General features: G+C 35.4%; 4 protein-coding genes across 7 annotated transcripts; 2 read left to right on the top strand and 2 right to left on the bottom strand.

Moving 5' to 3' along the window:
• Positions 1–4,672: 4,672 nt before the first annotated feature.
• Positions 4,673–8,585, top strand: LOC122305199 (monogalactosyldiacylglycerol synthase 2, chloroplastic-like). The gene is made up of 8 exons (XM_043117560.1): positions 4,673–5,234; positions 6,056–6,228; positions 6,794–6,955; positions 7,048–7,189; positions 7,299–7,523; positions 7,619–7,681; positions 7,773–7,847; positions 7,965–8,585. The coding sequence occupies exons 1-8, from the start codon at positions 4,959–4,961 to the stop codon at positions 8,223–8,225; spliced, it is 1,377 nt and encodes a 458-aa protein (XP_042973494.1). The 5' UTR covers positions 4,673–4,958; the 3' UTR covers positions 8,226–8,585.
• A 3,278-nt stretch (positions 8,586–11,863) lies between these two features.
• Positions 11,864–14,520, top strand: LOC122305198 (actin-related protein 2/3 complex subunit 3). The gene is made up of 5 exons (XM_043117559.1): positions 11,864–12,018; positions 12,109–12,185; positions 12,379–12,487; positions 12,819–13,088; positions 14,025–14,520. The coding sequence occupies exons 2-5, from the start codon at positions 12,183–12,185 to the stop codon at positions 14,165–14,167; spliced, it is 525 nt and encodes a 174-aa protein (XP_042973493.1). The 5' UTR covers positions 11,864–12,018; positions 12,109–12,182; the 3' UTR covers positions 14,168–14,520.
• Positions 14,521–15,513: 993 nt separating this feature from the next.
• LOC122305197 (uncharacterized transporter C405.03c-like) lies at positions 15,514–18,736 on the bottom strand. The gene is made up of 8 exons (XM_043117558.1): positions 18,306–18,736; positions 17,411–17,815; positions 17,041–17,258; positions 16,832–16,902; positions 16,576–16,677; positions 16,095–16,212; positions 15,840–15,975; positions 15,514–15,731 (listed from the first exon to the last, which is right to left on the bottom strand). Exons 1-8 carry the CDS (start codon positions 18,384–18,386, stop codon positions 15,630–15,632), a joined length of 1,233 nt encoding a protein of 410 aa, XP_042973492.1. The 5' UTR covers positions 18,387–18,736; the 3' UTR covers positions 15,514–15,629.
• Positions 18,737–23,775: 5,039 nt separating this feature from the next.
• LOC122305196 (uncharacterized vacuolar membrane protein YML018C-like) lies at positions 23,776–27,754 on the bottom strand. Of its 4 annotated transcripts, none has more exons than XM_043117553.1 (8): positions 27,422–27,749; positions 26,082–26,489; positions 25,670–25,872; positions 25,354–25,424; positions 25,156–25,254; positions 24,710–24,827; positions 24,487–24,622; positions 23,776–24,103 (listed from the first exon to the last, which is right to left on the bottom strand). In XM_043117553.1, exons 1-8 carry the CDS (start codon positions 27,503–27,505, stop codon positions 24,035–24,037), a joined length of 1,188 nt encoding a protein of 395 aa, XP_042973487.1. In that variant the 5' UTR covers positions 27,506–27,749; the 3' UTR covers positions 23,776–24,034. The 4 variants fall into 4 exon arrangements, with proteins under 4 accessions (XP_042973487.1, XP_042973489.1, XP_042973488.1 ...); XM_043117555.1 differs by lacking the exon at positions 27,422–27,749 and adding an exon at positions 26,779–26,932; XM_043117554.1 differs by lacking the exon at positions 27,422–27,749 and adding an exon at positions 26,567–26,712.
• Between the last annotated feature and the right edge of the window lie 205 nt (positions 27,755–27,959).

Genomic DNA, 27,959 nt, shown 5'->3' with positions numbered 1-27,959 from the left:
GTCAAATCAGTTCTATGGGCATTCCTTTGGCTTCAAGATGTGAATGTTGTACTCAGGGGTGTGTGGAAGATCAAGATCATGTCTTTGCCAATGGGATGATTGCTGTAGATATTTGGAGGCGTGTATCACTACAATTGGGGATGCCGTATGACCCGAGGAGATCATGGAGAACATCTATGGAATTATGGTTTCGGCGAGCTGCTCATTCGACTAAGAAAGGTACATTGTTTGCTCTTATTCCTATTATTGTGACTTGGTCTTTTTGGGTTTGGATATATAAAGTACGTATGGAAGGTAAACGGAGGTCTGTGGGCTCCTTATGGGGCTCGATTAAGGCTACCATTACATAGGTGGGAATTCGCTTGTGTGCTAGCAAAAAGATGAATGATGGAGATGAACAAGTGTTGAATTTCTTCTCTATTCCTATTAAACCTGTAAAGAGACTAAGGTATTCTCTTGTGAAATGGATGAAACCAACCCTGAGCTGGTTTAAATTAAATGTGGATGTGAGTTCTTTGGAAAATCCTGGTCATATGGGTGCATGTGGCTTAATTAGAGATGAGAAGAGAAATCTTATTTGGGCTTTTGCTAAAGAACTGGGGCATGGCTCTAATAATGAAGTGGAGCTTGCTACACTTTACTTTGGTCTTAAATATTGTAAGGATTTAGAACTTAGAAGAGTGGAAATTGAACTAGATTCTTTATTAGTGGTCCATTGGACAGAGAAAGGGAGATGCGGTATATGATACCTTGAAGATTATTGGGAAACAAATTTTTCTTACCACCTTGGAAGTTAAGGTGCGACATATTTATAGGGAAGACAATGCAGGAACATATTTCTTGGCATGTTGGGCTTCAGATCAGATAAATACGTGAAATAATTACAATGAAGTGCCGCATTTGCTTAAATGGATTCTTAAAGTTGATAAAATTGATCTCCATGCTACTCGCCTTAAGGCGGCCAATAAGGTGCTTTTGGATTGTTTTGATTTTTAGGCTTGTTAGTTACTGACTGTTTTGGTTGGTTATTGGTTTGTCCTTTTCGACACTTGGTTTGGGTTATTTTATAGCTTTCTTTCTCTTGTAAATCTCCAAGTGTAATGATATTATCACGGTATTCCTCCGCTACAAGTGATGGTTAATTAATAAACTTAAGACGAGACTGCTATATGGGTCGCTACTAGCTCTTTTTAAAAATATATATAAATTATATCTTATTTTTATTTTTATTCGATCTAGTCCGGTCCAATCCTGAATAAAAAATTCTTGGATTGGGACTAATTTCGGTCCTCCTAAAATTAGACTTGATTAGACTGATTTGATCCAAAAATAACTAATTTGGTCAATTTGACCGATTCAAACCGGCCGAATCTCATCCTTAATAAAATATAATAAATAATTTATTTAACTTTTATCCCAATTCTCTTCAGCTCCTTACAAACCTTAAAAATGAGATCATCACCATTTTAATCCCTACACTCTATTATTACGTGCATTCCAACCATTTGTTAAGAGGTTGACACGGTCCCTTTGCCAGTTCAATATATACCCTGAGAGCCTATCATTGGCACCACCTGGGCCCCATATCGCAATTATTCACCACAACCCCCCCCCCCCCCCCCCCCCCCCCCCCCCCCCCAATTAAACGTTTTTCATATCACATATTTAATACTTTCAAAGAATTAACGAGTTGATATTTTTTCTCTTCTAGAACAAAAAAAGAAAAGAAAAGAACTGTCAAGATGCTCCCCGAAAGATGCTTAAGTGATGAGATAGAATTTATACTTACACGTTTCTTGGGGGACTTTATCTTAAAGTTATAAAGACCTTATCGTCCTAAATTGATAATCTAATAAATTGTACTGAGATTTGTTCACACGTTAATCTTTAGAGTAGGCAAGGCAACCAACCATATATTCTACAAGTTTTCTTGTTTTCCAATTCTCTTTTTTAGTGATGTTATGTTTATCATAAAAAAGGGTTACAACCATAAATAGATATTATAAATTAATATAATTTCATGATATATATGATACGTTAAATTTATTTTATAATAAAGTAGTTTTACAATTTAAAATATTTCGTCATTTCGTTTGTTTACTTTTATGAAATCTATTTGTAACAAAAACATTTCTCCATATTATATACATCAAAGTGCATGTATGGTCCAAAAAGGTTAAAGCTTGAGCTTGCCGGTATGATTAGGGAATGGTGGTATTTATATATACAATTCATGTTCATCTACTTTGCATCTTGTTCTTGGTAAAAATGGGGTCATGCAAATCATGATTGCCAATTTCTACGCATACACGTCCGTTTACGTATTTTTCATGACGTTGGATGTTTCAGTAAGCAGGATATTATTGTTATGATTATGTTCGATACGTATAAAATACCAACCTCTAATTGCTCAGTACTTTTGCTTTCTTTCTTAGAAAATTACAGAAAAAGTAGAAGCATCAAATGCAAGGAAAACTTAAGAAGAAAGTTAAATTAAATAAGTATGTTAGAGGAATCCATATGGCAGATAGGAATGCAATTTAATTATCACTTGAAATCTTGAATAGACATGTTGAAAAAGAAAAATCAAAACCCACCAATACCAGCATATATACATGTCCAATGATATGATCAAAAGAAACACTGGTTTTTATTTTTTACTTTATAATTTATATTTATATTTATTGTTATGATATATTTTAAAAAGTAATATTATATATAATTTTAAGGTATACAAATTTTATTACATACTTTAAAAAAAGTATCATCTACTGAAAAAAATGGAATGAATTTGGTCCGGTTCTGTCGGTCCATAGGAGATTTTTTAGACTGAAAGTTTCAATCCACCACTTTTCCACTCCGGACTAGACCAAATGTCTTTATGGACCATACCCCAATGTTAGTCATTGGTCCTTTCGGTCTAGCCTAATACCAAATGCGTCAGTTTATGCTTTTAAGTCCAACAATGATATTTTCAGACAAATGAATTCGTCCAAAAAATATTTTATCCCATTTTCAACCCAATAAATAATAATATTTATGTACATATATACAAAAAATAGAAAAAAAGAACTTGAAAAAACACAATATGGCAATAAGTTAATAACATCCAAACTTTAAATAAAGGAAAAAAAAACATTAAAATTATCCATATTGATCATATCCATCCAAAAAAGTTATCAATCATGCTAATAGAATTAAAAACAAAAGTAGAGAAAAAGAAATTTAAAAAATCCTTAATCATCTTAATTTCAAATAAAAGAAAAGAAAAAATAAAGACAACTGGCATATAAAATTATTACAAATGAATAGTAGAGTATATATGAATATATTATGTATCTACGTATATTATCAAATGATTTATTATACATTATTAACTAATAGCATAATATTTTATATGATCAATGATAATAGATTAGATGAAGATTATATAATTAACTTATACAATTACTAAATAAAATAATATTATATATATATATAAAATATTTTAAAAAATATATATAAATAACTTAGTCGGTTTTGGTTTAGTCCAAAAAATCCATAACTTGGGACCTGATCGAAAATCGAATTTATCACAAATGGAGGATCGAAACTAACAAAGGAAATTTTTGATCCGGTCGGTTTTCTCGAGCCGGACACAAAATTATTCATTTCTAGTAGAAAACGATTTTTTCATGTATTTTCAAAAGTTATCAACTTATTTTAAAAGAGTATGCAAAATTTTTATATTTTAAAAATGTAAATATCATTAATTTCTTTATTTTAAATTGATACATACAAATTGACTCATGAGTATAAATAAAAATTAATCACATTACCATAAATAGTGAAATATTGGTTTGCATACACACTATCTTTAGAGGCAAAGAAACGAAAGTACCAAAAAAACCCAACCAAAGGGCAAAGACGAACTGGCCTTTTATGTCCATAACTGTGTCATACCAACCAAGTCAACGACCATAACGACCAAGGGTCAAGCCAGTCCTTTCACCTGAACAGCACGATCTACTGTTCTTGTTCTTTACCTCAAAAGTAAATGCAAGGGAGAAATGATATTTGTAGTTGTAGTTATGTAAGTGGTATGTAGTCGTTTTAAAAAAAATAAATTAATATAGGACTCACATGAAAAAAAAAATTAACTTTTTAATCGTGAATTCCACTCTTTTTCAAAACGATTGTGCGGCGTTTGTAATTTCACGACTGTATGTAGTATTGCTCTATAGTTGGTCTCATCTTACCGACTCTTTATTATTTTAGTATATTTTAATTTTTAATTTTTAAATATTTTTTTTAACATTGTTAATTATTAAGAAAAAATTAAAAAATATATATATATACAATTTTACTGATAATTATTTTTTTAAACCATTAAGTAAATAAAAAAATTTAAAAAAATAAAAAATGGTAAAAGAATAATAAAAAGATAGTAAACCCATCATCATTCAAAGCAAATACCCAAAACCAAAAGACAACCATTGCAAAAAAAAAAATTAAAAACCCACAAAAAGAAAGACGAGGAATTTCAAGACCTCAGTTCTAACAACGGAAAAAGATTCGAATCTTTCTATCAGAACATTCCAAATTAATGAAAATGCGGATCTGACGGCTACAAAATTCCCCCCTCCCCTTAAATTCCAGGAATAACTCCTGGAATATAAACACCTGTTAACCAGTGTGACATCGCATTTTGCCAACTCGGACCTCCCCAACCTTAAAACTTCAACACCCCCAACACACCCACACAACACAAACATACGTACACAAAACACCAATCGTATATTTTCCTCCTCCTTGTCCCACAACTCCCTCTCCTCCATCAGACTCTGTTTATCTTCTTTGTTTTTCTCTTCCTATCTTTGCCGACAATTCCCATTCCCGGTGGCGGGAAAGGGGACAACTTGACCGTTGTTTCCAACTGGTCTTTGCTGAAGTTTGGGAATAATTGGTGTCGTGCCGACATGGTAATCTCCGTGGCGACGCCGAGGAAGTCGATAACGGAGAAGGTGTTCCAGAGGGTTGGAGGGTACTACAACGGGAGCAACAGCAGCCACAGGCGGTGCTTGAACGAGTGCGAGGATGATTATGACGAGGATGGGAACATGGAGCTGGTGCAGATAGGAGCTGAGAGAACCAAGAATGTGCTGATTCTCATGAGTGACACCGGTGGAGGACACAGAGCCTCCGCCGAGGCCATCCGTAACGCCTTCCAGATTGAGTTCGGGGACGAGTACAGGGTGATTTCCCTTGAATCTCTTCTTGGTTCTCTTCTTTTTTGTTCATTTTTCATTTTTTTTTTTTTTAAGTTTGTCGGATTCATTCGAGGTTGTTTCCTTTCTTGAGAACTTGTTCTTGTTGATCTGATAATCTTATTTGGCACTATTAGTTTCTTTCCGTAGGAGCAAAGAATCATGAACTGTTGATACAGAATTGTGAATATCATGCCTTTATGTTCTTATTAAGAAGGCTTCCTTGGATTTATCTGCTCTGTTATTTCCCATGGAGTCTTGCTCTGATGCCAGATTTTTTTCCTTCCTAATCACTTTGTTTTTTCCTGCATAAAGCTTACGTAACATGTGGTCAATCATGTTCTTCTTGGAATTATCTGCCACACAGACTCTCTCTCTCTCTCTCTCTCTCTGCCTCCTGGGTTTACTGCTCTTCCCCTTACCTTTATGATCTTCAAATTCAGATTTAATGTATTCATGATTATTCTTTTCAGCCAATTCCTCCAGGAATTTTCCTTTCTTAAAAATTAAGCTAAAAAAGGTTAGCGAATCATGGACTTTACGATATTATATTGTTCTAATTCTTCTACTTTGTAGCTACCGGTAACGTCTTTAACCCAGCTGTTATAGCAGTGATGCTGAAGGGGAAAATGCCATTTTTGTCTCCTTATTAAATTCCTCTCGAATATCAAAAACCTGTCCTGTTCTGTCAAATCGAAGGATCTGCTATATCATGTGTAGTCCCCATTTTGGATAATTATCAGTTGCCATAATAATCCTTTGTTTTTCTCTCTGTTTTTTTACTCACTGGTGGCATCTTCTTATTTTAGATATTTGTGAAAGATGTATGGAAAGAATACACCGGCTGGCCGTTGAACGACTTGGAGAGATCGTACAAGTTCATGGTGAAACATGTGCAGCTATGGAAGGTCGCTTTCCACAGTACCTATCCTCGATGGATACACAGTTTCTATCTTGCTGCCATTGCCGCTTACTATGCCAAGTACTTTGATTCTCTTAACCCTCGTAAACTTTTCACCCTCGTTTCACTTACGATATGTTAGCATAGGATAATATATGATTTTTTTTTTATTAATTTTGGGTGTGCACGTACGCTCGGCAATGAATTCTCTTCATGTGTGAGGATCAGTACACCTCGGATAATTTAAAAGAAAATTCTTCCAACTTGATAGTGTCAAGAATGTGAACGCTCCGGCTAGTCTCAAGACCACCGTGCTATCCTTACGATTGAATAGGATTATATATAATTTATTTCTTGCAAGTGGATTGCAGTTTCCATCATATGTTATGAGTTGATGCCGTTGTTTCGTCAACAAGATCTTAATGTACTTCAACTTTAGCTTCAAATGATTCGTTAAACAATTCGATATATGATATTTTATCCCGTCAATTTATGTGTAATGTTGTTGCAGTCATCATTACAGAGGACAACATGATATATTTCTCTTAGCTGTATCACGTGATTGCTTAAGTGTCAAGAGATTTATCGTATTAAAAATATATTTGTCGTTTAATGGGTTTCTTACATGATTGGCGCTGGATTGCAGGGAGGTGGAAGCTGGTCTAATGGAGTACAAGCCAGATATCATCATCAGTGTTCATCCTTTGATGCAACATATTCCTTTGTGGGTTCTTAAATGGCAAGGCCTCCAGAAGAAAGTGATTTTTGCCACTGTCATCACAGATCTTAATTCTTGCCATCCTACTTGGTTAGTTAAATTAACCCCAAGATTAATAATCATGCTTCACTTGGCATTATTATGTTCTAACTTCCAAGCTGTATATATACATATATATCCAGGTTTCACCCTGGGGTTAATAGATGCTACTGCCCATCACAGGAGGTAGCCAAAAGAGCTTTGATTGATGGCCTTGAAGAGTCTCAAGTCCGGGTTTTTGGGTTGCCCATTCGGCCTTCTTTTGCTCGTGCAGTTCTGTCAAAAGTGCGTGCATGTATGCCTATTTTGAGATTATGAATCTATGAGTGATTTATTGACTTGAATTTTCAAGTTTTTATATTGTTCTGTTTGTCTTATGTTTTCTTTATTACAGGATCAGTTGAGAGAAGAACTTGAGATGGATCCTGACTTACCTGCAGTTTTGCTAATGGGAGGTGGTGAAGGGATGGGACCTGTTAAGAAAACTGCATTGGTGCTTGGGGAATCACTCGTGGATAAAGAGCTTGATAAACCAATCGGGCAATTGATTATCATATGCGGCCGTAATAAGACCTTAGCATCTTCGCTTGAAACCGAGCAGTGGAAGATCCCAGTAAAGGTAATTAATGGCTTTTCTTAAACTTGTCTGGAGCAAGACAATACATTCATTCATTTTGAGCAGGCATTGAATGTTTTTTCCTCTTTGATATTTAGGTGAGAGGGTTTGAGACCCAAATGGAGAAATGGATGGGAGCTTGTGACTGCATAATCACTAAAGTATGTTAGGAAATCCCTCTCCTCAAGAGTCCCCTTTATATTGTGCTTATTTTCAAGCATCTTACTAATGGTTTGTTATTATGTTTCATAGGCTGGACCTGGTACAATTGCAGAGGCATTGATCAGAGGGCTTCCAATTATTCTCAACGACTACATCCCTGGACAAGTTAGTACTAAAAAATTTCATGTGCATTGGAGATAGATAACATGACTAATTAAAGTTTCTAGATGTGTACCCTTGTTGCCAAATACTAACCTTGTTTTGCCTGTCTCGGAACCTCAGGAAAAGGGCAATGTACCTTATGTAGTGGACAATGGGGCTGGTGTCTTCACTAGAAGTCCTAAAGAAACGGCTAGAATCGTTACCGAATGGTTCAGCACCAAGAAAGATGAGCTCAAGAGAATGTCAGATAATTCACTTAAACTAGCACAACCGGAGGCTGTCTTCAACATTGTGAAGGACATCCACGAGCTTGCCTGCCAAAGAGGGCCTCTGGCCAATATCCCCTACATGTTAACATCATCATTCACAAGTATCATTTAATTGGCAACGATCGTCTTCTTCTACTTTGACTAATGAAGGTTCGCTCTAGTAGAATGCCATCATCATGTACAGCTTAGCTTCGTTATTATCATTCTTTGGCCTTGGAGACTCGGTCACCGATATGAACTGTAAATTATGCTGAACAAGCTCTGATGGGTTTTACGGGTTGGGATTTCTTTAGGGTACTATTTTTGGGAGAAATATAGGGTAATGTGCGAGTTGCTAAAGTTATAATCTTTTATGTTGCAGTGTTTCTCTCACGATTTCCATCTTGCTCCCAATTAACTTTGGCTTTGTATGGATGTTACTTTGCACAAAATTTGGGTCTTTGTATGCGGAAGTTTTAGCTTTTTCTTCCAATGACCACTCTGTTTACAAGGTTGCTTCAAAGGCAAGGTTTACGGCTACAGAGACAGTTCAAGCAAATTGAGGCTTAGAAGCAAACAAGAGAAGTGATAACCTTATATTTCATCATTAAAAATGTCAAGCCAAAGCGATTTTGACACTTGCTTGAACTTGCTAGGCTGGTGTAACCTCAAAATGGGGAGTAATAGAGACCATGAAAATCTACCATTATTAGTAGTTCTACCAACAGATCACAAAATTACAAGTCAAAGAAATTAATCATTTTAGTACTTGGAATGAAACCAAGTTCGACTAGCTGTTTTTTTTGTTTTTTTTTTTTGGAACAGAAGTTTGACTAGCTGTTGGCTTATCTTACTCTGTACTCTTAAAAGAATGCCAGTGATTGATTCCAACCTCTCTAACTTTGAATGAAACCAAGGTTGCAGAGGCTGTGATAATGATCAACCAGAAGATGAACTCAATATGATCACAGCCTTGCAATTCAAGGTCTACATGTAGGCCCCTCCAATACAGAGTTGTCAGTTCGTATGAAATCTATATATATATATATACATATATATACTGTGTCGAGAAATGATATTTGTAGTCGTAGTTGTGTAAGCGGCATGTAGTCGTTTTGAAAAAAATGAATTAATATGGGACCCATATGAAAAAAAAAAATTAATTTTTTAATCGTGAACCTCACTCTTTTTTAAAGCGATTGCGTGGCATTTACAATTCCACAACTATATGTAATATTGCTCTACTGTGTCTGTCTCTTTTTAAATTGTGAAAAGTTTTTGAGTGTGAAGTTATTAAAAATCTGATGCAGATATAACAACCTCTCTAAGGGGAGATGAGATGATTCTTTTGCATTAGGGCCAGATTGCAAGGTTGTGATGTCAAGACTAGGAAAACATGATGCTGCTGTGTTGCACAAACGAGAAAATCATGTGGAGTGCAAAACTCCGGAGACAACTGTGTCAAATCTTCTGTGATGTACATATATTTATGGTCCAGGGTGAGGGGTAAGTACATGTCCAAAGTACCTTAATATTCCACAAACAAGAGCGAGAGAGACATATCATTATTGGTGGCCCACACCACTAATTTTCCACCTCTAAATAAATAAATGCAGCTTTCGAGGACGTTGTCATGAGGCTGACCTGAAGACTTATGCTATAAGAGGTCAACAAAATTATATTATTTTAATATAGAAAAACCAGTCTTTAATAACCAGAAATGGGAAATGGGTTTCTTGTTGGACCAACATTGTCTGGCTGTGATTAATGCCTTGGGGCCACCATGATAATTACTAGGTAAATACCAAGAATTTAGACGGACATAGCCGATTAAAGAAACTAAAAATAAAAAGGGTTATGGCCACATCCAGTATAATATAATCAAAATGACTGAGAAAAAGCGGGAAGAAAGAAAGCAAGAGTGATGAAAAGTTTATAATTATAATCATGATAAATATAGAGTTATATGAGCCAATAATTTAATTTTAATTTGAATATGGGTCGATCTCGAATTTATTATCAAATTATATTTTATATTTACGATAAGTTAATTCATTTTTTTTAATAAATTTAAATTTATTCACGATTTTTTTAATTAATCTATTATTTTTTTAAAAATAAAATTTGAAATCTCATACAATATAAGAAACTCATATTCATTCATAAATGATTACTAATTACTTATAAGAGATTATATCATTCAAGCTAGTAAGATAAACGATATTCATTAATTTATGAAAGTTAGATTGTCTAAGTTTTGAACTTATATCACTATTTTTATGTAGTTTATGTATACTTTTTTTTTTGAAGAAAAATAATTTTATTAATGAAAAATCCTCACTTATGGGAAAACCATATTGAAACATTATATCCCTTTGATAAGGCCAAGGTGTTAAGTAAGACTACAATCTATATATAGACTATCTACACATAAGAAACCTCATTTGAGCCAAAGGATCGGTAGTTCCTAACTAGTATATTCTCAACATGCCATCTAAAACTCGTGGTAGATCATAGTTCCTAAAAACAAAATATCCTCACAGCTATTTGCCCCTTATTTTGTCAAGAAGTCTGCCACTTGGTTGATCTCTCTAAAAAGAGTTTTGCTACGTATAAATAAAGTCGCGTACTAATCTGTGTACCAATACTGATTTCTGCATATTCAAAATTTAAATTAGTACTGTTTTCAATAAAATCTACTTTTTGATCAATCACATTAGATTGGTATATATGTTAGTACGCAGTTATGCTTGGAATTAAATTTTTCCTTCTAAAAATATGTTGGAGGAGAATAACTCTTCCATCATTAACTCAATTCTTGACCAGCTCCCAATATGTATACCTTAATAGACATCTATATAACAACTTAAATTTATAAGTAATTAAACAATATTTGTGATGTTAAAAATTATACAGTAAGAAATACCAAGTTAAATGAGTCTAACTTGTTTAATTAAATGAGTCGAAGTGTATACATTTATACCTATGTAGAAAGTTACATATAGGGTTTCTACTCGCTCAGATCCTTCCCACCTCTCTTCTATGTCTTGGTGTAGTGGTGCTGTGCTTCAAGTCCCCACCCATGCCCCTACACTATCCACCCGTATCTATTGAACGAGCAGACATATTTCATCTCATTTTCATTTATGATTCATATCCAACACAACCGCAATCAATAAATTTGATAAAATGTGCAAAAGTATAGATCCCATGTGTTTTTTTGCGTGTAGAGACACCACAATGTTGCCAAAAGACCATTGTGGGAGGGAGTTGAGAAATTAACCTTTCTATAGACATTATACGGGTTGTTTCGGGTTTTGTTAGAGATTGTAAAAAGTGGTTAAATATAGTTTAAAAAGTTCTTTAATGATAAAATTAAATTACATTGTTTGATTCTTACATGTTAAAATATTTTTTTATTACAAAAAAAAAAGTAAGTTTAAAAAAAAGTATCATTTTGATAGTTTTCTCCCAACATTTCAAGAAAATGCGAGACGTAGTTTTAATTTTAAAGAAAATGTCAAAGTGTAAAAATATCTCTATAATTTTTAAATATTACAATTTTGCCATTTTATTAGTAAAATTTATTACTTAAACTCTACAATTAAAAATATAAAAACTAATTTCTCAACTAATTTTTTTAAATAATTAGATATTCTCAAATTCAAGTACGAATGAGGTGATACTCATTCAATAATAAAATATTATCTTATTGAAAAATTAATACACGACAATATCCATATAATTATCCTGTTCTAAAATTACCCTATAATTTAGTCGGCAGCCAAACCGGTGTCGTTTCAAGTTTTTCCCCCTACCGAGTACGTAAGAGCAGTCCGCTGAGCTTTCTTGCTTCCGTAGTTTCCACCATTTCCGATCCGATCTAGAGAGGGTAAAATATCTGCTCCTCCCCAGTGAAAATTCAGGTAATTTTAGACCCTAAATTGCAAATTTCGAAACTTTTCCCCAAAATTGGCTCTTTAATCTTGCCCCATATTGATGATCTTCTCCTCCAGAATTATTCGGCAAATCCTAATTCTTGAGCTCGGACTGCTGTAATAATAGCTTAGTTTATCTGGAAAAGAGAAATATGGTATGTGAATCGAACCTCCACTTAATAAAGTTTCAGTTTTTACGCTGATTAAAATGCCTCTATATGCTTTTCTGCCTTTTTGGGGTTGCTGTAATTGTTTTCGTTTTGATCCTTATTTCGACATTCCTGCATCGAATAAACAAATGTAGGATTTTTCTGAATGGCGAAATTATAGAGATGATTGTGATGACAGGTTTATCACTCTAGTTTTGTGGATGAGGAAGGAATGACTAAAGCTTGCGGGTGCCCTCTGCTCCCTCTGAAAAGCCATATAAAGGGCCCTGCTCCAGCTTCTGATCAAGGTTTTTTCTTTCTTTATCTTTAAGCCGATGGAGATTAACTGTTTCGAATGCTTCATTCTCTTACGATAGCTATACAAACAAAATTTTTATCCTCCCACATATTGCTGGGCCGCTACAGTTGCCATCTGTGGACAAGACTGATACATGTATTTTAATGTCATTGGTGAAAAATATACTTAGTTTTTGTCGGTAGCCTTTGTCTATTGAGGTATGAATATAACAGATCCGTAGTCATTGTTTGGAGGAAAAAGAATCTGTGAAAGAAAAATTGAGTAAGAGTGAGATGTCCATTTTGTTTTATCTTTGTATATTGAAGCATCTGTGTGTGCAGATAGAACCGATATTGTTGATGAAGCCATCACATTCTTTCGCGCGAATGTCTTCTTCCGAAACTTTGATATCAAAAGCTCAGCGGATAAACTCCTCATCTATTTGACATTGTACATTAATGTGGCTTTGAAGAGGCTTGAAGGCTGCAGAACTTTGGCTGAAGGAACCAAGGCCATCATCAACTTGGGTCTGGAAAAGGTTCCTGTCCCTGGGGAGCCTGGTTTTCCTTTTCCTGGCCTTTTCCCCCTTCCTCAGTCTCAGAAGGAAGCAGGTGACACTCACTGTCTTTTGTGTTCATTATTAGAATGTGTGATAGAAAGCTTATTGTCATGTTGTTTGCCCCAACACTAGTGTTGGTTATTCTTGGATTCATTGACTTCTATCTTGTATATGTCCTGCGTACATGATCTATGCCTATTATTCTCATCAATAAATTATTTAGTACATACCAAAAAAAACTTCTGTACATGTGAAGATATTTTATGATGTAGCTTCATGTTGACATTGGATGATGTATTGAAAATTTAGTTCGAAACTTTTGGACTTTGTGATGAGTAGAGTAAGCATCCTAGTTTGATTTTTCGATTCATTTTTTATTTTCATGATGATGGTTAATTGAGCAAGTAGTTCTAATCTATAAATGAATAGTAGACATGTTTGAAATGAATAGTATATATGGATAGAATCATAAAGTCAACTTTTGCTACTGTTCTCTACCTAGTTATTCTGACAAGTTCTTGAGCATGACATCTCATTTGGTGGCATTGGTGCCCTTTCGTTTGAACTTCAAAGAAAGTCCACCTACTCTGCTTTCTATGCCTTTTTCATTATTTTCTGTATCTTTGTTTATGATGTGTGATATTAAAATAATGTTCTTATCATTTTAATACCGATGATTTTTCCTTGAAGATTTTTAGATTGATATGCTTTAAGATTTGGGTACTTCATATGTCATGAGATTTTGGCATCCTTCCCTGCACATTTTTTTTTCATAGTTTGGACTTGTATTACTCAACTTTGAACTGAAATATCATTTCTGCATGAAGTTATTGATCCTTAGTACTTTTAAGTGGGGAATGTTGATATATGATCCAGGCATGTGATATGTCAGTCTGGTCTTCTGCATAAACATCCCCACTTCCATGTGACTGAATACTGAAGCATTAAATATACTTTTTGTTCTCATTTTTTTAATAATTGAATGCAGAGCTGCTGAGGAATTATTTGAAGCAGATCAGGGAGGAAACAAGTGGAAGATTATTGAGTGTTGCATATAGACCCAATGGGACTCCAAATAAATGGTGGCTGGCTTTTGCGAAAAGGAAATTTATGAATGTCATTGCGCCTTGAAGGGTTTGCTGTAAATGCTCCATCTAGTGACTCCATATGATGAGTTGTGGAAAATACCTGCGCGGTTGATCTGTGATAAGAATCTGAAGAGCTTACCAGGGAGAATGCTTGCTTCTTGTGAGCAGGTATGAAATGGGTAAGGGCTCGGTTATCCCTGCAAGAACTTTGAATCAAGTAATCGATCTAGGGGGGCAATCATTTGTTATAGTTTGTGTAAATGATCAACTTCTTTATTTTTCTCTGACGATTTTCGTTGTCTTGCCTTGTATTTTCTCTTCCTTCTCAATGCTGCTCTCTAGAATAATTGCTTTATCTGTTATTGAGTTGGTAATTGAGAGACATTTTGGGAGTTATTTTTCGGGCACATTGAGAAAGACTTCCACATCAAAGCTCAAAGGTACCATTTTACCCTTTCAAAACAATGTCCATCAGAAAGCTTCCACTGCTTTCTTGCTTCCTCATCAAATTAGAAAATGTCGAGGAATCCTGAGGGGTAGTTCAGTTGGTCGGGCCTTGGGTTTGCTCCCCAATGGTCACTAGTTCGAGTCCCCTCAGGGTCACTGGAGGTTTAGCTGGCCGTTAACTCTAGGGCTTCATGGGATTAGTCGAGGTGCGCACAGGTTAGCCCAGACACCCACGGATATTAAAAAAAAAAAAAGAAAATGTTGAGGAGGGTTGATCGCTATTTGCAATTCCCAATTCCCCTCGACACGGCACCCCACCTATCTATCATCTTCTATCTTAATGAGACGATTTGAGAATAGATATTACCTTCTTAAAATGAGTTGTCATCAGAGTTTGAGTTGTTTGTTGTTGACACTTACGCGTAAATTAGATAATGTGAAATGATATGATGCTTGGATCACTTAGGTCACTGAGAACATCATGAGAGCCGCACGGTGCTGCACGATGTTCTATGTACAGAAGGTGTTATATTATCACGTGAGAAACAGGTGACATCATGATATGCTGATAGAAGAACTGGTAACTATTTAAATTTCACATAACGAAGACTGGATTTGTCATCTTACTTTAAAGACTGCAATGTTTTGTATGCCATGAAAATATTATAAGAAACAAGACCTGAAACAAAAGTCATTGAGCTGCGCTTCTTTGGCTAAATTGCCAAGAGCAGCTCCCTTTGCCCCCCTTCTGGGGACAGTTTTGGGAGGCAAGTTTTGAATCCTTAGTTGGAGCATTGAGCCTGAATTTTTTAGGCAGTGTGGCAATTGGGAAAAGTAAGTTATAATGGTATTTATTTCTCCGGAGAGTGTAACTTTTCATTTTATGTTTTATCATATTTAATTACATCTATTGATGTGATGCATTTTAAGTGATTTTATAGATTAACCATACCAATATTAATTCATTCGAAAAAAGAGAGTAAAGGAAACCTAATAAATATTTTTCCCTCCCTCTGTTGGGATAGAATATACAATAGAACTAATGAAATCGTAACAACTTATGAAGGTATCAAAAATGTTCTCAAGGAATTCAAGAATGGCAATCCCAACGTGGGTGAGAACCAATCAGAAAGATTGGCAATTACAAATCCCAGGAATACCTGCAACACATCACCCCCATAGATGGATCAATGGCAAGCACAAATTTAGGAAGATAAAAATTATATTTTGTTCTTTTTCCAGTAAACTGAGCTTTTAGAGAGTCTCACCTGAAGTGAGCCAAGAATATAAATAATTGAATAGTGTCGGCCATGGATAACCATGTCCTCCAGCATTGCAAGTGGTATAGTAAGCGAGGCTCCCAGTGCAGCCACCAGTGGGGTGGTCCAGACAACGCCTAATGCCCTGTGAGTAAGGAAATGAAAAAAATGGATCAGAACACTTGAAAAAATACCATGTTAAATGCACAAGATGGTAAAGGGTCTTTTTTTTTAATCTGTTTATTTTATGTTCTCCCTACATACCAGAAATAATCTGAGAGGAAACTTCCTGCAAAGCAATTGGCAACGACAACTTCAACCATTTGAGCAGAGTTAGGAACCATGAACTTGGGTTCAATGCCTAATGCAGTCAGCGGAAATACTGAAAAGGACACAGCAAAAGCATTGTACTTGAATCAATGCTAAAGCCACTGGTTTGAAACCAAGAGAGAAATTTGGATATCATTAGCTTTGTTTAAGGGAGCAAACATAGTTTCATATTCCATCTGGTAGATACATATTGGATTCTTTGGACTCTGTGGATAGTTTTGCAGAATGTGCTATCTGTCCGTGTAAGCTAAGAAATATATATAAAGTATTACTTCAAGTTATGTCGATTTGTAAGTTTTTTGTAATTATTTTTATTGATCGGGCGTTTTTCATATATGATGCTTTTAAGGAAAAACGTTTTTCACATTACATGCACCTAGGAGAACAGGAAAGTTTGACAGAAGATTGGTCTTACCTAGCCACCAAAGGGAAACAAGGATGACTAATCCAATATATCCGAGTAACTTTTGCAGATCCACCTTTTCTCCTTCTTCCCCGGCAAACTTTTTAAGGAGTACTGCAGGATTAATGTTTATATTTTGTTTGTCAATAATTGATTCTATGACGATTGACTATAACAAGAAGATTTCAGATACAAAAGAGATTCACTTTCTGCTTTTCTTTTTCTTTTACATGTTTTTATTATGTGAATAAAATATAAAGTGTTTGACCTGTGAAGAGTCCATCAGCCATAGCTGAGAGCAAAGCAAAAACGTATCCGAGGAAAGAATGGTTCCTGTCTCTGTGCACCAGATCACACAGGTGGAAAAAAAATGAAGGATCATAAATAGTTCCCAAAAAAATGAAATAAAATTTCTGGGAAACACTCGAATATATAAGATGTAAATAATTCGAAAAAATGTGAGGAACAGAAATCTACAATGATGTGTTCGACGGGGATTCATCCTCAGCCCAAGTCTTCCCGTATGTTGTCATTACAACACCAGCCATGCTGACAGAAACAGAAACCAAGTTTACTTTATTAACAGTGTCTTGTCCCAGCATTGACCCGATTAGAAGAACGAAAAACCCTGAAGTTGAGGATAATATTGTTGTGCTCGCAACGCTTGTTCGTTCAAGTGCTGCATTCATAAAATACTGCAAAAAACAAACAATCAAACTCGATGATTTCTTGTGTTTCTGCACCGCAAATGCGAACTCGATGGTAATGCTTTACATAAATAAATAAAAAAGCATTTGAGAAAACATCAGAGAACAAGAAAAAAAAAAAAAAGATTTGCTCTGCTGACCTCTGATAGAAACCAGATTGGACCAATGCATAAGCCTAGTGTAGCGACATCCTTTGTGCTGAGTTTTCTATGATGTATCAGCATGTCCTGATCATGTTCATCATTTTTGCTATATAAAATGGTTGGTTTTTCTTGCTTTTGAAAATCTAGGCCTTTGACACATTTCTCATCAGCCAAAGGTTGCTGTTGTTCGATGTCAATATTAGTTTGTGCACAGTTATTATATATAGGAGATTCAATCCCCCCAGAGAATTCATCTGCAGAATTATGGTCACTAGTGCAAGAGGAACTTCTCAGAAATTTCAGTAACCAATCCTTAATGTATGCTATTGGAAGATAAGCTGCCAACAGAGAGGTTCCAAGATACGTTACTGCAAATGGGTGCTTATATTCTGTGAAAATACCCTGTTGAAAAACAAAGATTATGTATTTTAGTCAGGTCAAAAGTGCAAAAGCTCCTGCAAAAGTGTTCGAACGAGCAAGAACCAAAATGAAGTAGACCTTGATATGTGTACTCACACAACAAACAGAAACCTATTGGAAGCACATCATGTGTAACATATAATTATATAAAGCTTTTTCCTGTACAATTAGAAGTTGTTATAAGACTGTCGAAAAGTTCGTTTTGCATATTGATCAAATTGTACTAACAAAAGATTAGACGGTTATGACTATGTCGAGTGAGATTTATAAAAGTACTATTACTTCAAGTTTCATAAGATGTTGGTTAAGAACACAATATGTTGACATTTTCTGTGCATTGTTAATGCTGCTTATTGCAAGTTCCAAGCCCAAAAACGTTTCATCCCTTATACAGAAGAAACACAATATCCATACAAAAACACTGACACAATTCCATTGTTAACAGATAGCTTAGAGAGAGAAATAGACTCACCTGAGTGATTTCTGCAGAGGTGACCCACGTAATGACAACAGTTATGATAAGGAGCAATCCTCCCCTATATCTCCCACCCATTACTATTCAAATGTATCTAACAAAGAAAAATGATACCTTGACACACACCCTCTCTCCAAATTGAGCTTCAAATTGATGTACTTGGACTTCCTGCTAGTGATAAGAAATGTGATAAGCTTGAGGGCATATAAATGTTGTCAAGGATTATATATATATAGCCTACCTCAACTGAAAGGCTTTTGCTCTAGTGCCACACCTCTCCTTCAAATAGACATAGTGGCCAGGAAATAATTAACTATTTAAAATAAAATTAAATAAATTGAGCAAACTTTCAAAAACCGTGTAATTTAGTACTAGTGCAGCTAAGAAAGCTTGCCGAATCCAACTTGGACTGTCCAGCCCATCAATCTACAATTATAAGTAAATATCGTGAGAAAACTGTTTATATAATGTATACACATTCATCAATGACGTACACACACACACACACACACACACACACACACATATATATTATATATATTAATATAATATCTCCCACTGGGGTTTACTGATGACAATAATCCATAGATATGCATGTAATTCGGTGCAAAAAGCAAATGAAAAACATGTGATCCTCTCCTATGGTTTTTTCTGTACATTTCATTGTCAAGTCTCCGAAGTTTGGCAACTTCCTCATGATCATTCAGATAATCTTTTTAAAGGAGAAAAGAAAGATTCACACGTATGATATCCTATATATATAGGAATTGACAACTCATGAGCGAATTAATGAAGGGCAGTGTATGAATGCGTCCTATAATATTTCTAAGAAGGTTAGGTCCCATTCACATATCAAGGGCAGTGTCCTAATGATTCTTCCTAACTAAGCATGTAAGATGCATTCACATCAAGGGCATTTATTTTATGGCAATACTTTAGGAAATGCTATTAGTTTGTTTTGGTGTTCATTTGCTCTTTCTCTGCATAAATATGTATATATATATATATATATATATATTACTAGTGCTGACTTGATTCGGAAGACAGCGATAAAGTGTTCATGAAATCCAGTTTTACTCGCAGTGTCAGTGTTGCACTTCCATGGTCGTTCATATCATTCTTTGAAGTTAGGCTACAAGAAAGCAGCTTGAAGATAAAAACAAGGAAACAGACATTTTCGATGACGGATGCAGATCTGGTACCACTCCACTTCACATGATTTGAAAGTTTAGTACTGAGAATTATTATGAACATACATGCTTTCTTAACACGAGAGTGTTCATCTCCACCAAGTCGATCGGTGTTTTGTTTTGTTTTGTTTTTTCATATATATATATATATGATAAATTATATATGTAGCTTTGAACTTAGATCTGCATGCAGTCTTCGATCCATTAATTATTCGCATTGCATACATAAAGTTTTATATTCCCAACTCCCATTACTGAGATGGGAATGCTTAATGGATTAATAATATGTATTAGTCATGACTAGCCCAAACGTTGACACAAAATCTTCCTGATATATATATATATATATATAAATTACGAAAATAAAGTCCCATTTTTCTTTTGTGTGCGCGCGCGTGTGTGTTATCATGTGTGTGTGAACATTAGTGTGGTCAGACCGAATCACAGAAGCAACATTGTGTGTGTCTGTCAAAACGAGTTTTGCACAAACAGTTCTGAATTAATGCACAGCAGATCATAAGCATGTGATGTGATAAATGACAGTCAGCTACCACATGTACTCATTTTTGAGTATCTGGACCATCCGAATTCGAGAGTACTGTCAAATAGGGCGGCTCCATATATTTTGTTCCATAAGATACATATTTAAAATGAGCCTTAATTTAAAAATGATAAATTATATTCAATATAAAAAAATGAGATTTAAAAACCAACAATGAGAAGCAAAGTTTTATATTCATGTTTTTTTAGTATATCCTTTTCTATTGATAATATAGTTTATTCATTTAATCTTTCCCATGATATATTAAATCGTAAGTAATACATTTTTGTTATTATTATTTTAGTTTAGAAAAACTTCTTTCTATGGAAGCAAATGTTATTGTTATTGTTAGTCATATTCTATAAGCAATATAATTGAGGGTGAATTAGTTTTTTACTTTTAGTTCCAATAGGATAGCGAACCTTGTGACACAATTTTTATTTTCTCTCTTCAGGTTATTTTTTTCTCAACAAAAAACTCAAGCATCACACCTTCTCCGCCTAGAGCGGGGTGGAGCTTTAGCTCCTTTCTCCGTCCTCCCGTCTAACTAGTCCAAAAACTATCTAATCCTTCATTTTAAAATTTTATTTTTCGTCTATAGTAAGGAGAAGAACCAATCTATTGTTTTCTGGCCCCCCACAGTCGCCACACACCCTACCACATGACTCTCTAGCCTTCGATCTTTCAGACGGCTGAAACAAAATGTTGAACGAACTGGCTCTTGCATCACATGCATGGCACAAACTGCATCGACCTCAGATCTTTCAGATCCAACCAACCTCCACTCTCCTAGAGTGGTGCGTGGCATCCACGTGCCACCACAATTCCTAACGGTCGTCTACCAGCAATTCGTCGTATCTCATGTTTTTTTATCTTCCTATGTTTTCACTTTTCCTAACCAATGATCGTGGGAAAGAGGTAGCAGAAGTTCAAGTCTCCTACAATCAATCCAAACCAGTGAAATGCAATACAAAACACTTCACTGCCACTTCCAATTGTAGTACTATAATCCATTTTTTGGACTGTAAAAATCCAATAGGATAGCGACAACCAGCCATCTTTTCCAAGTCATTATCTACTTACTAGTAGTTCTCTTCTTGCAGTTCTACCTTTTGCTGTACTTAGAATACATAACAACTTTGCTCCTCTTGCGCCCATATTATTACCAATTATTAGTTTGCAATCTCCACGAGGCAATGCTACACTGCATCTTTTAATTACATAGTTCTTGTCATCAACCCAACACAATCTTGTATAGTATATATATATATACAACTTAGTAGATAACTGGCAGACCATTATCTTTCAACCAAGAGGACAAGAAAGTAAAACCTTGCAACAAAATCTTATTGATTCAATTCCACTATATTTGGAGTTATGATTTTGTAAAACAAGCCAACTACAGGAACAACCATTTCCAATTTGTATTACATTTAGTCAACAATTAGCTTTCTTTAATGATGCTTATAATACATAGACCAAAAAGAAAAGATGTACATAGTTCATAGGCGGTACATCATCAAATTTAAGATAGAATGATCCAATGAGAGAAAAAGGAGATAATGCAACATTTTCTTGGTGGCGGCACTTTTGAGGCCAACGACCTCGGATCTTTCAAAACAAACCAACCTCTACTCTCCTCGAGTGGTGCATGGCCTCCACACGCCACCACAGTCCTTGACAATCATCTACCGACAATTCAACACATCTCATATTTGCTATCTTCCTATATTTTAACTTCTCCTAACCAAGGATCGTAGGAAAGAGGTGATAGAAGTTCAAGTCTCCTGCAGTCGGTCTAGACTGGCCAGCGAAATGCAGCACAAAACACTTCACTGCCACTTCCAGTTGTAGTATTATAGTCTGTTTTTTGGACTGTATCAAAATCGCTCCAAGCGGTTTCTCCTTGTGGGAATTGAGTGGGGGTCAAGTCATTGGCCATAGGTCCCTCTTTTTATTTATTTTTTCTTATGTTGTATTTCTTGGTTTTGGATTAATGTTTGGGCCTCCCACTCTATTGACTTTTATATCCTATAACTATTAAATATATCTATAATATGCTTGCTCAGAAAAAAAAGTCCAATAGGATAGCGACAGCCGACCATCTTTTCCAAGTCATTATCTACTTACTAGCAGCTCTTTTCTTGTAGTTCTACCTTTTGCTATAGCTAGAATACATAACAACTTTTCTCCTCTTGCACCCATATATTACCAGTTATTAGTCTACAATCTCCACAACGCAACGTTGCACTGCATCTCTTAATTACATAGTTCTTGTCATCAACCCAACACATATCTTGTATGGTATATATATACAACTCAATAAACAATTAACGAAGACCATTATCTTTCAACCAAGAGGACAAGAAAGTAAAACCTTTTAACAAAATCTTATTGATTCACTTTCGCTATATTTGGAGTCATGACTTTGTAAAACAAGCCAAGTACAAGAACAACCAGTTCTGATTTGTATTACATTTAGTCAACAATTAGCTTTCTTTCATGATGCCTACAATAAACTAACCAAAAAGAAAAAATGTACGTAGTTCATAGGTCATACATCATCAAAGTTAAGAAAGAATGGTCCAAGGAGAGAAAAAGGAGATAAGGAGAATGGTCAAGGAGAGAAAAAGGAGATAATGCAACATTTTCTTGGTGGCGGCACTTTCAAGGCCAATGACATCGAATCCTTCAGATCCAACCAACCTCCACTCTCCTAGAGTGGTGCGTGGCCTCCATGCGCCGCCACAGTCCCTGATGGTCATCTACTGGCAATTTGCCGCATCTCATGTTTGTTATCTTCCTATGTTTTCGTTTCTCCTAACCAAGGATCGTGGGAAAGAGGTAGTGGAAGTTCAAGTCTCTTGTAGCCAGTCCAAACCAGCGAAATATAACACAAAACACTTCACTTTGACTTCCAGTTGTAGTACTATAGTCTGTTTTTCGGACTATATCAAAAACATTTCCCTTGTGGGAAATGAGTCAGAATCAAATCATTGGCCCCAGATCCCTCCTTTTTTTTTTTTTTTCCTCTATGTTGTATTTGTTGGTTTGGGATGAATATTAGAGCCTCCCACCCTATTGACTATTATTTCCTGTAACTGTTAAATATATCTATAATATGTTTGCTTAGGAAGAAAAAAAAATTGTTAAATTCATTAAGTTTTTGTGAAAAAGAAAAAAAAATGTATTTTTTGACAGGCATATGCTATGAGAGTTGCTTCTTATCTGTCTTTAGTATTTTGTATTAGTAATTGTTTTCAAAACTTTGAGTAAAGTTTTAGTTCTTTATTTCTATTGTTTTTTTAATACCTAGGTTTTGGATTTTTTATTATTTGTAACTCCTAGGTGTTCAGTTGTAACCACGGCATTCCTCTACCATAAGTGAGAACTATCAATAAAATTGGAGTACCATCCTCTTCTAAAAAAAAGGAAGAAGAAAAATCCAATAAGATAGCGACAACCAACCATCTTTTCCAAGTCATTATCTACTTACTAGCAGTTCTCTTCTTGCAGTTCTACCTTTTGCTGTAGCTAGAATACATAACAACTTTGCTCCTCTTGCACCCATATTATTACCAGTTATTAGTCTGCAATCTCCACGAGGCAATGACACTGCATCTCTCAATTACATAGTTATTGTCATCAACCCAACACATATCATTTATAGTATATATATACAACTCAGAAAACAATTGGCAAAGACCATTACCTTTCAACCAAGAGGACAAGAAAGTAAAACCTTTTAACAAAATCTTATTGATTTAATTATACTATATTTGGAGTCATGACTTTGTAAAACAAGCCAAGTACATGAACAGCCAGTCCTGTTTTATTTTACATTTAGTCAACAATTAACTTTCTTTCATAATGCCTACAATACACAGACCGAAAAGAAAAGATGTACATAGTTCATAGGCGGTACATCATCAAATTTAAGAAAGAATGGTCCAAGGAGAGAAAAAGGAGATAATGCAACATTTTCCTGGTGTGAATCAAGATCTATTATTCCACTTGTGTATGCACCAATCTGAAAGGTTAGCTACTACAAATCCAAGGAATACCTGCAACATATTATTTTCAAATTAGACAGAGAAGACATAAAAAATGAGAGTTTCATGCCCCATGATAGAATCTCTCCAGTACTGTTTGTAAACCACACAAAAGACAAATACGCAGATACACAAGATCTAAAATACATTCATTTATGGGAGTTTGATGGGAAAAAAAAAAAAACGGATTTGTTCAAGCTCAAGTCAACTTGCAAGCCCTTTAAAAAAAGAGAAACCTACTTGAAAACGCTCACTTTTACAGTGAATTCCATTTTTTGTGAAGGGCTTGCAGACTCCCGTGCTTAGGTTTTGTAAGTAAGCAAGCAAAGGGTGTCAAGAAAGGAACAAATTCCACTGCCAAAGCCCTGTAGTACCAGCGGCAGAGGTACATTTACCTGAGCTGAACCGATAACATAAATGATTGAATAATGCTGTCCATGGATCAGCATGTCCTCCATCATCCCAAGAGGTATCGTAAGCGAAGCACCTAGTGCTGCTATCAGCGGTGAGGTCCAAACAACAGCTAAGGCCCTGGAAATATGATAAATTCTATTCAGAGAGTAAGAACAGAACCCTTGAGCTGAAGTAGAAAAAAAGGGTTTTTCTCCTATAACATACCAAAAATAATCAGAGAGAAAGCTTCCAATAAAACCATTGACAAGAATAACTTCTTCCACTTTGGCAGAGGTGGGAAATCTGAACTTGGGTTCCATGCCCATGGCAGTCATAGGCCACACTAAAAAACAGAGATTATAAATTTTATGTCATGCAGGATAATAGGCAGTGTTATTGCAAGAGCAAAATGTTTGTTTTGAAGACCAACCAAAGCATTGCATTGGACATGTGCTACCAAAAAGAGAAAGTCAAAGCTCCAAATTCTAACTTTACAGCAACAAACTCTCAAAAATGTTGCTCGTGGATAATTTTTATTTTCCAAACTAGAACAGAAGCCCAGAGATATGGCAGAAGGCAAATTGAATCAATGATAAAAAAAGCTTTATTTATAGCATATCATGATTCGCAGTGAAAGGAATTGGCAAATCTAGCAAGCAGTTTGATCTTACCGAGCCACCAAAGAACAAGAAGCGTGAACAATCCAATAAAGCCAAATAACTTTTGCATATCTACCCTTTCACCACCTCCTGCAAACTTTTTAAGCAGCACTGCAGTACATTTTTTTTTAACCACAAAGAACATTAATGTTATGCATTATGAATAAGACTTGAATATTGTATGAGTAGTACAAAGAGAAGATATTCAACCGGTAAATAGTCCATAAGTAAAGGACGAGAGAATGGCAAAAAGATCGCCCAGAAGAGAGTGCTTCCCATTTCTGCAAACACAAAATATATATATATTAGTTGCTGCTAAAGAATCACTCCCCAAGTATATTCAAACAGATAATAACAACAATAACAAAAAGGCTCAATGTGACTAACATATATAGCTCTTTTATATATATATATATATATATATATATTCAGCAAAACAAGTACTGAATCCAGCCACAATCATATATGATCTAAATCATGTCTCTAAAATAAGGGAAAAGAAATGTACTACTTAGATATCCTTAACTGTGTTTCATCTGCAGTTGAAGTCTTCCCAAAGGCTGTCATGACAACACCTGCCATGCTGACAACAACAGCGATTGCTTTTACTAAATTAATAGAGTCCTGACCAAGACATGCACCAATGAGAAGCGTAAAAGGTGCTGAAGTTGAAGACAACAATGTTGTACTGGCAACTGTTGTTCGTGCGAGTGCAGCATCTGTTAGATACTGCAGAAAACGAACTTGATCAAGATCCCTCACCCAGAAACGGAAATTTTACCCGTACTCTAAGCTGATAATATATATTCATGAAACCTTTATGCATAAACTAGAAAATGGCCTTTTAAATATCTAGGTAGCAGTGCCACGCATAAATTATCTAATGGCAGACAGGTCCAAGAAAATATTATAGAAACAATACGTAATTCGGGTCTCACCTCGGTCATAAACCAGAGAGGAGCAACGTAAAATCCAAACTTGGCTATTTCCCTAGTGGTAATGTTTCTTTCTTCCTTTACTATGTCAATCTTATTTGTGGATTCAGAAACTAACAGCTTGACGTTTTCAGAGTAAATGTATGTACAAGAGCATTCATTCCCCAACGGTTCCTGATGTTCAATTTCAAACGCACTATGCAACCCATTGTGTTTTGCGGGAGCATCGAGTTCTGCAGCTGACTCCTCATCCACGTTTTGATCTGCACCATCTTCACTTTTACGGCAGTAGCATCTCATGAGTATTCCTATTAACCAATCCTTAATGAAAGCTATTGGAAGATGAACTACGAACAGAGAAGTTGCAAGATATGCCACTGCAAAAGGATGATTGTATTCTGTGTACACACCCTGTTGAAAAAGAAATGATTGTTAAGTGTTCCGGGAGTCAACACAGCAACATGAATTTAGTGCATTTACTGCTTTACCAAAATAAAGAAATCCACTTCCATGAACCGCTTATAACGTAGAAAGTTTAACATGGGATTTATTTATAATGACTGGTACGGAAAAGATCACGTTATATATAGTAAGTCTAGAATCATGTTGTGATTCAGAAGATAGCAGCAAACGAATGAACGTTATTCTGTAGTAGTATGGACTCTTTTCGGTGGTGCGTTGGCTTTAAGACTTCTCTCACCTTTAAAGGTTGGATAGCTTTATGTCACCGAGCACTAACTCGAAAAGTGACCATATAAGGATCCAAGAATAATGCGACACTGATTACTATTGGGACCCATGCCACCATGCAAAGCAAATATGGTGCTGGATCATGCCCTCTCCACCCGTTCTCAAGTCACTGTAGAAGATGACGATCAATATGGCTATTATCATGATCGAAGTTCTTGGGTTAGTATCTTTTCATTCAATATCTAATATTTCGTATTCCAGAAAGCAAATACCAAACGGCCGGCAATTTCTACGCGAAACTCCAAACCAAGCAGTAGTGTTTTCTGGTTCTGTACGATCAACGTTTTCACCACCCGGTTTCCTGCTATAATTTCCATTTATATGTATTCATTTAAACCGATATGGTGTTCAAATTAAGCATCAATCTCACCCAGAGCAATCAAGATCACAAGGAAGCAATATCTGACGTACCAATCAACATATTCACGGACAGCTCATTCAAAATTTAATTCTATCCAACACCCATTACTTGAAAAATCTATAGCGTAACCGGCAAAACAATGGAAAACGCGCGCGTCTATGTATATTAACTGAAACTTCAAGTTTACTCTGTGTGTGTGTGTGTGAGAGAGAGAGAGAGAGAGAGAACTGACCTGTGTAACCTCTGCAGAAGTAACCCACATGATCACAACCATAACTATGAGAAGCAGCCCTCCCTTATATTTCCAACTGATCATTTTCTCATAATCTATATATTAAGCGTCCGGAAAGCTCTTATATATATCTCTTTACTCTTGTACTTCTCTCTCAGAGCTCTCTCTGTCTCTGTCTCTCTCTCTCTCGAACCAAGCTAGCAATTATGACGTGCTGCTTAGTACTTACGATCCACGTGAAAACCTACAAGCGTTTATATATTGTAAGTGTGTTAAAGCTTACAAAAAAACCTGTGGTAGATTAAAATTAGTAGTGCTTAATTTCTGAGTGCTTTGTCTACTCTCTATATCAGAAAAAAACAAATGCCGCGTTCAAATATTGGTCCTTTTGTACCGCAAATAATGATGGTGCATGGGTCTGTCGTAACCAAATATGATAAACTTTCAACTAGAAAGTTGGCACTTGTCTTCTTTTCTGTTTCTTTTTCTTTTTTACTTTAATTTTCTTTTTGTAAAGAAAGGTGGCACCGAACTAAAA

This window comes from Carya illinoinensis, chromosome 3, assembly GCF_018687715.1.
Source record: "Carya illinoinensis cultivar Pawnee chromosome 3, C.illinoinensisPawnee_v1, whole genome shotgun sequence".
In the NCBI taxonomy this organism is placed as follows: domain Eukaryota; kingdom Viridiplantae; phylum Streptophyta; class Magnoliopsida; order Fagales; family Juglandaceae; genus Carya; species Carya illinoinensis.
Note: the sequence above shows the minus strand (reverse complement) of the source record. Positions and strands in the feature narration are given on the sequence as shown.

Bases quoted from the DNA above. Each gene is read 5' to 3' on its own strand.
- LOC122305199 (XM_043117560.1), top strand. From the start codon at position 4,959: ATGGTAATCTCCGTGGCGACGCCGAGGAAGTCGATAACGGAGAAGGTG. The intron at 6,229-6,793 runs GTACTTTGATTC...GCTGGATTGCAG, and splicing joins ATTGCCGCTTACTATGCCAA to GGAGGTGGAAGCTGGTCTAA. The intron at 7,848-7,964 runs GTTAGTACTAAA...TCGGAACCTCAG, and splicing joins ACGACTACATCCCTGGACAA to GAAAAGGGCAATGTACCTTA.
- LOC122305198 (XM_043117559.1), top strand. The intron at 12,488-12,818 runs GTTTTTTCTTTC...CTGTGTGTGCAG, and splicing joins TGCTCCAGCTTCTGATCAAG to ATAGAACCGATATTGTTGAT. The intron at 13,089-14,024 runs GTGACACTCACT...AATTGAATGCAG, and splicing joins TCAGTCTCAGAAGGAAGCAG to AGCTGCTGAGGAATTATTTG.
- LOC122305197 (XM_043117558.1), bottom strand. From the start codon at position 18,386: ATGGGTGGGAGATATAGGGGAGGATTGCTCCTTATCATAACTGTTGTC. The intron at 16,678-16,831 runs GTCAAACACTTT...TTAATCCTGCAG, and splicing joins GGCTGATGGACTCTTCACAG to TACTCCTTAAAAAGTTTGCC. The intron at 15,976-16,094 runs GTATGTAGGGAG...CCTTACTCACAG, and splicing joins TTCCTCTCAGATTATTTCTG to GGCATTAGGCGTTGTCTGGA.
- LOC122305196 (XM_043117553.1), bottom strand. From the start codon at position 27,505: ATGATCAGTTGGAAATATAAGGGAGGGCTGCTTCTCATAGTTATGGTT. The intron at 24,623-24,709 runs GTATGTTATAGG...TCATATTTCCAG, and splicing joins TTTCTCTCTGATTATTTTTG to GGCCTTAGCTGTTGTTTGGA. The intron at 24,104-24,486 runs GTAAATGTACCT...AATATGTTGCAG, and splicing joins ATGTTATCGGTTCAGCTCAG to GTATTCCTTGGATTTGTAGT.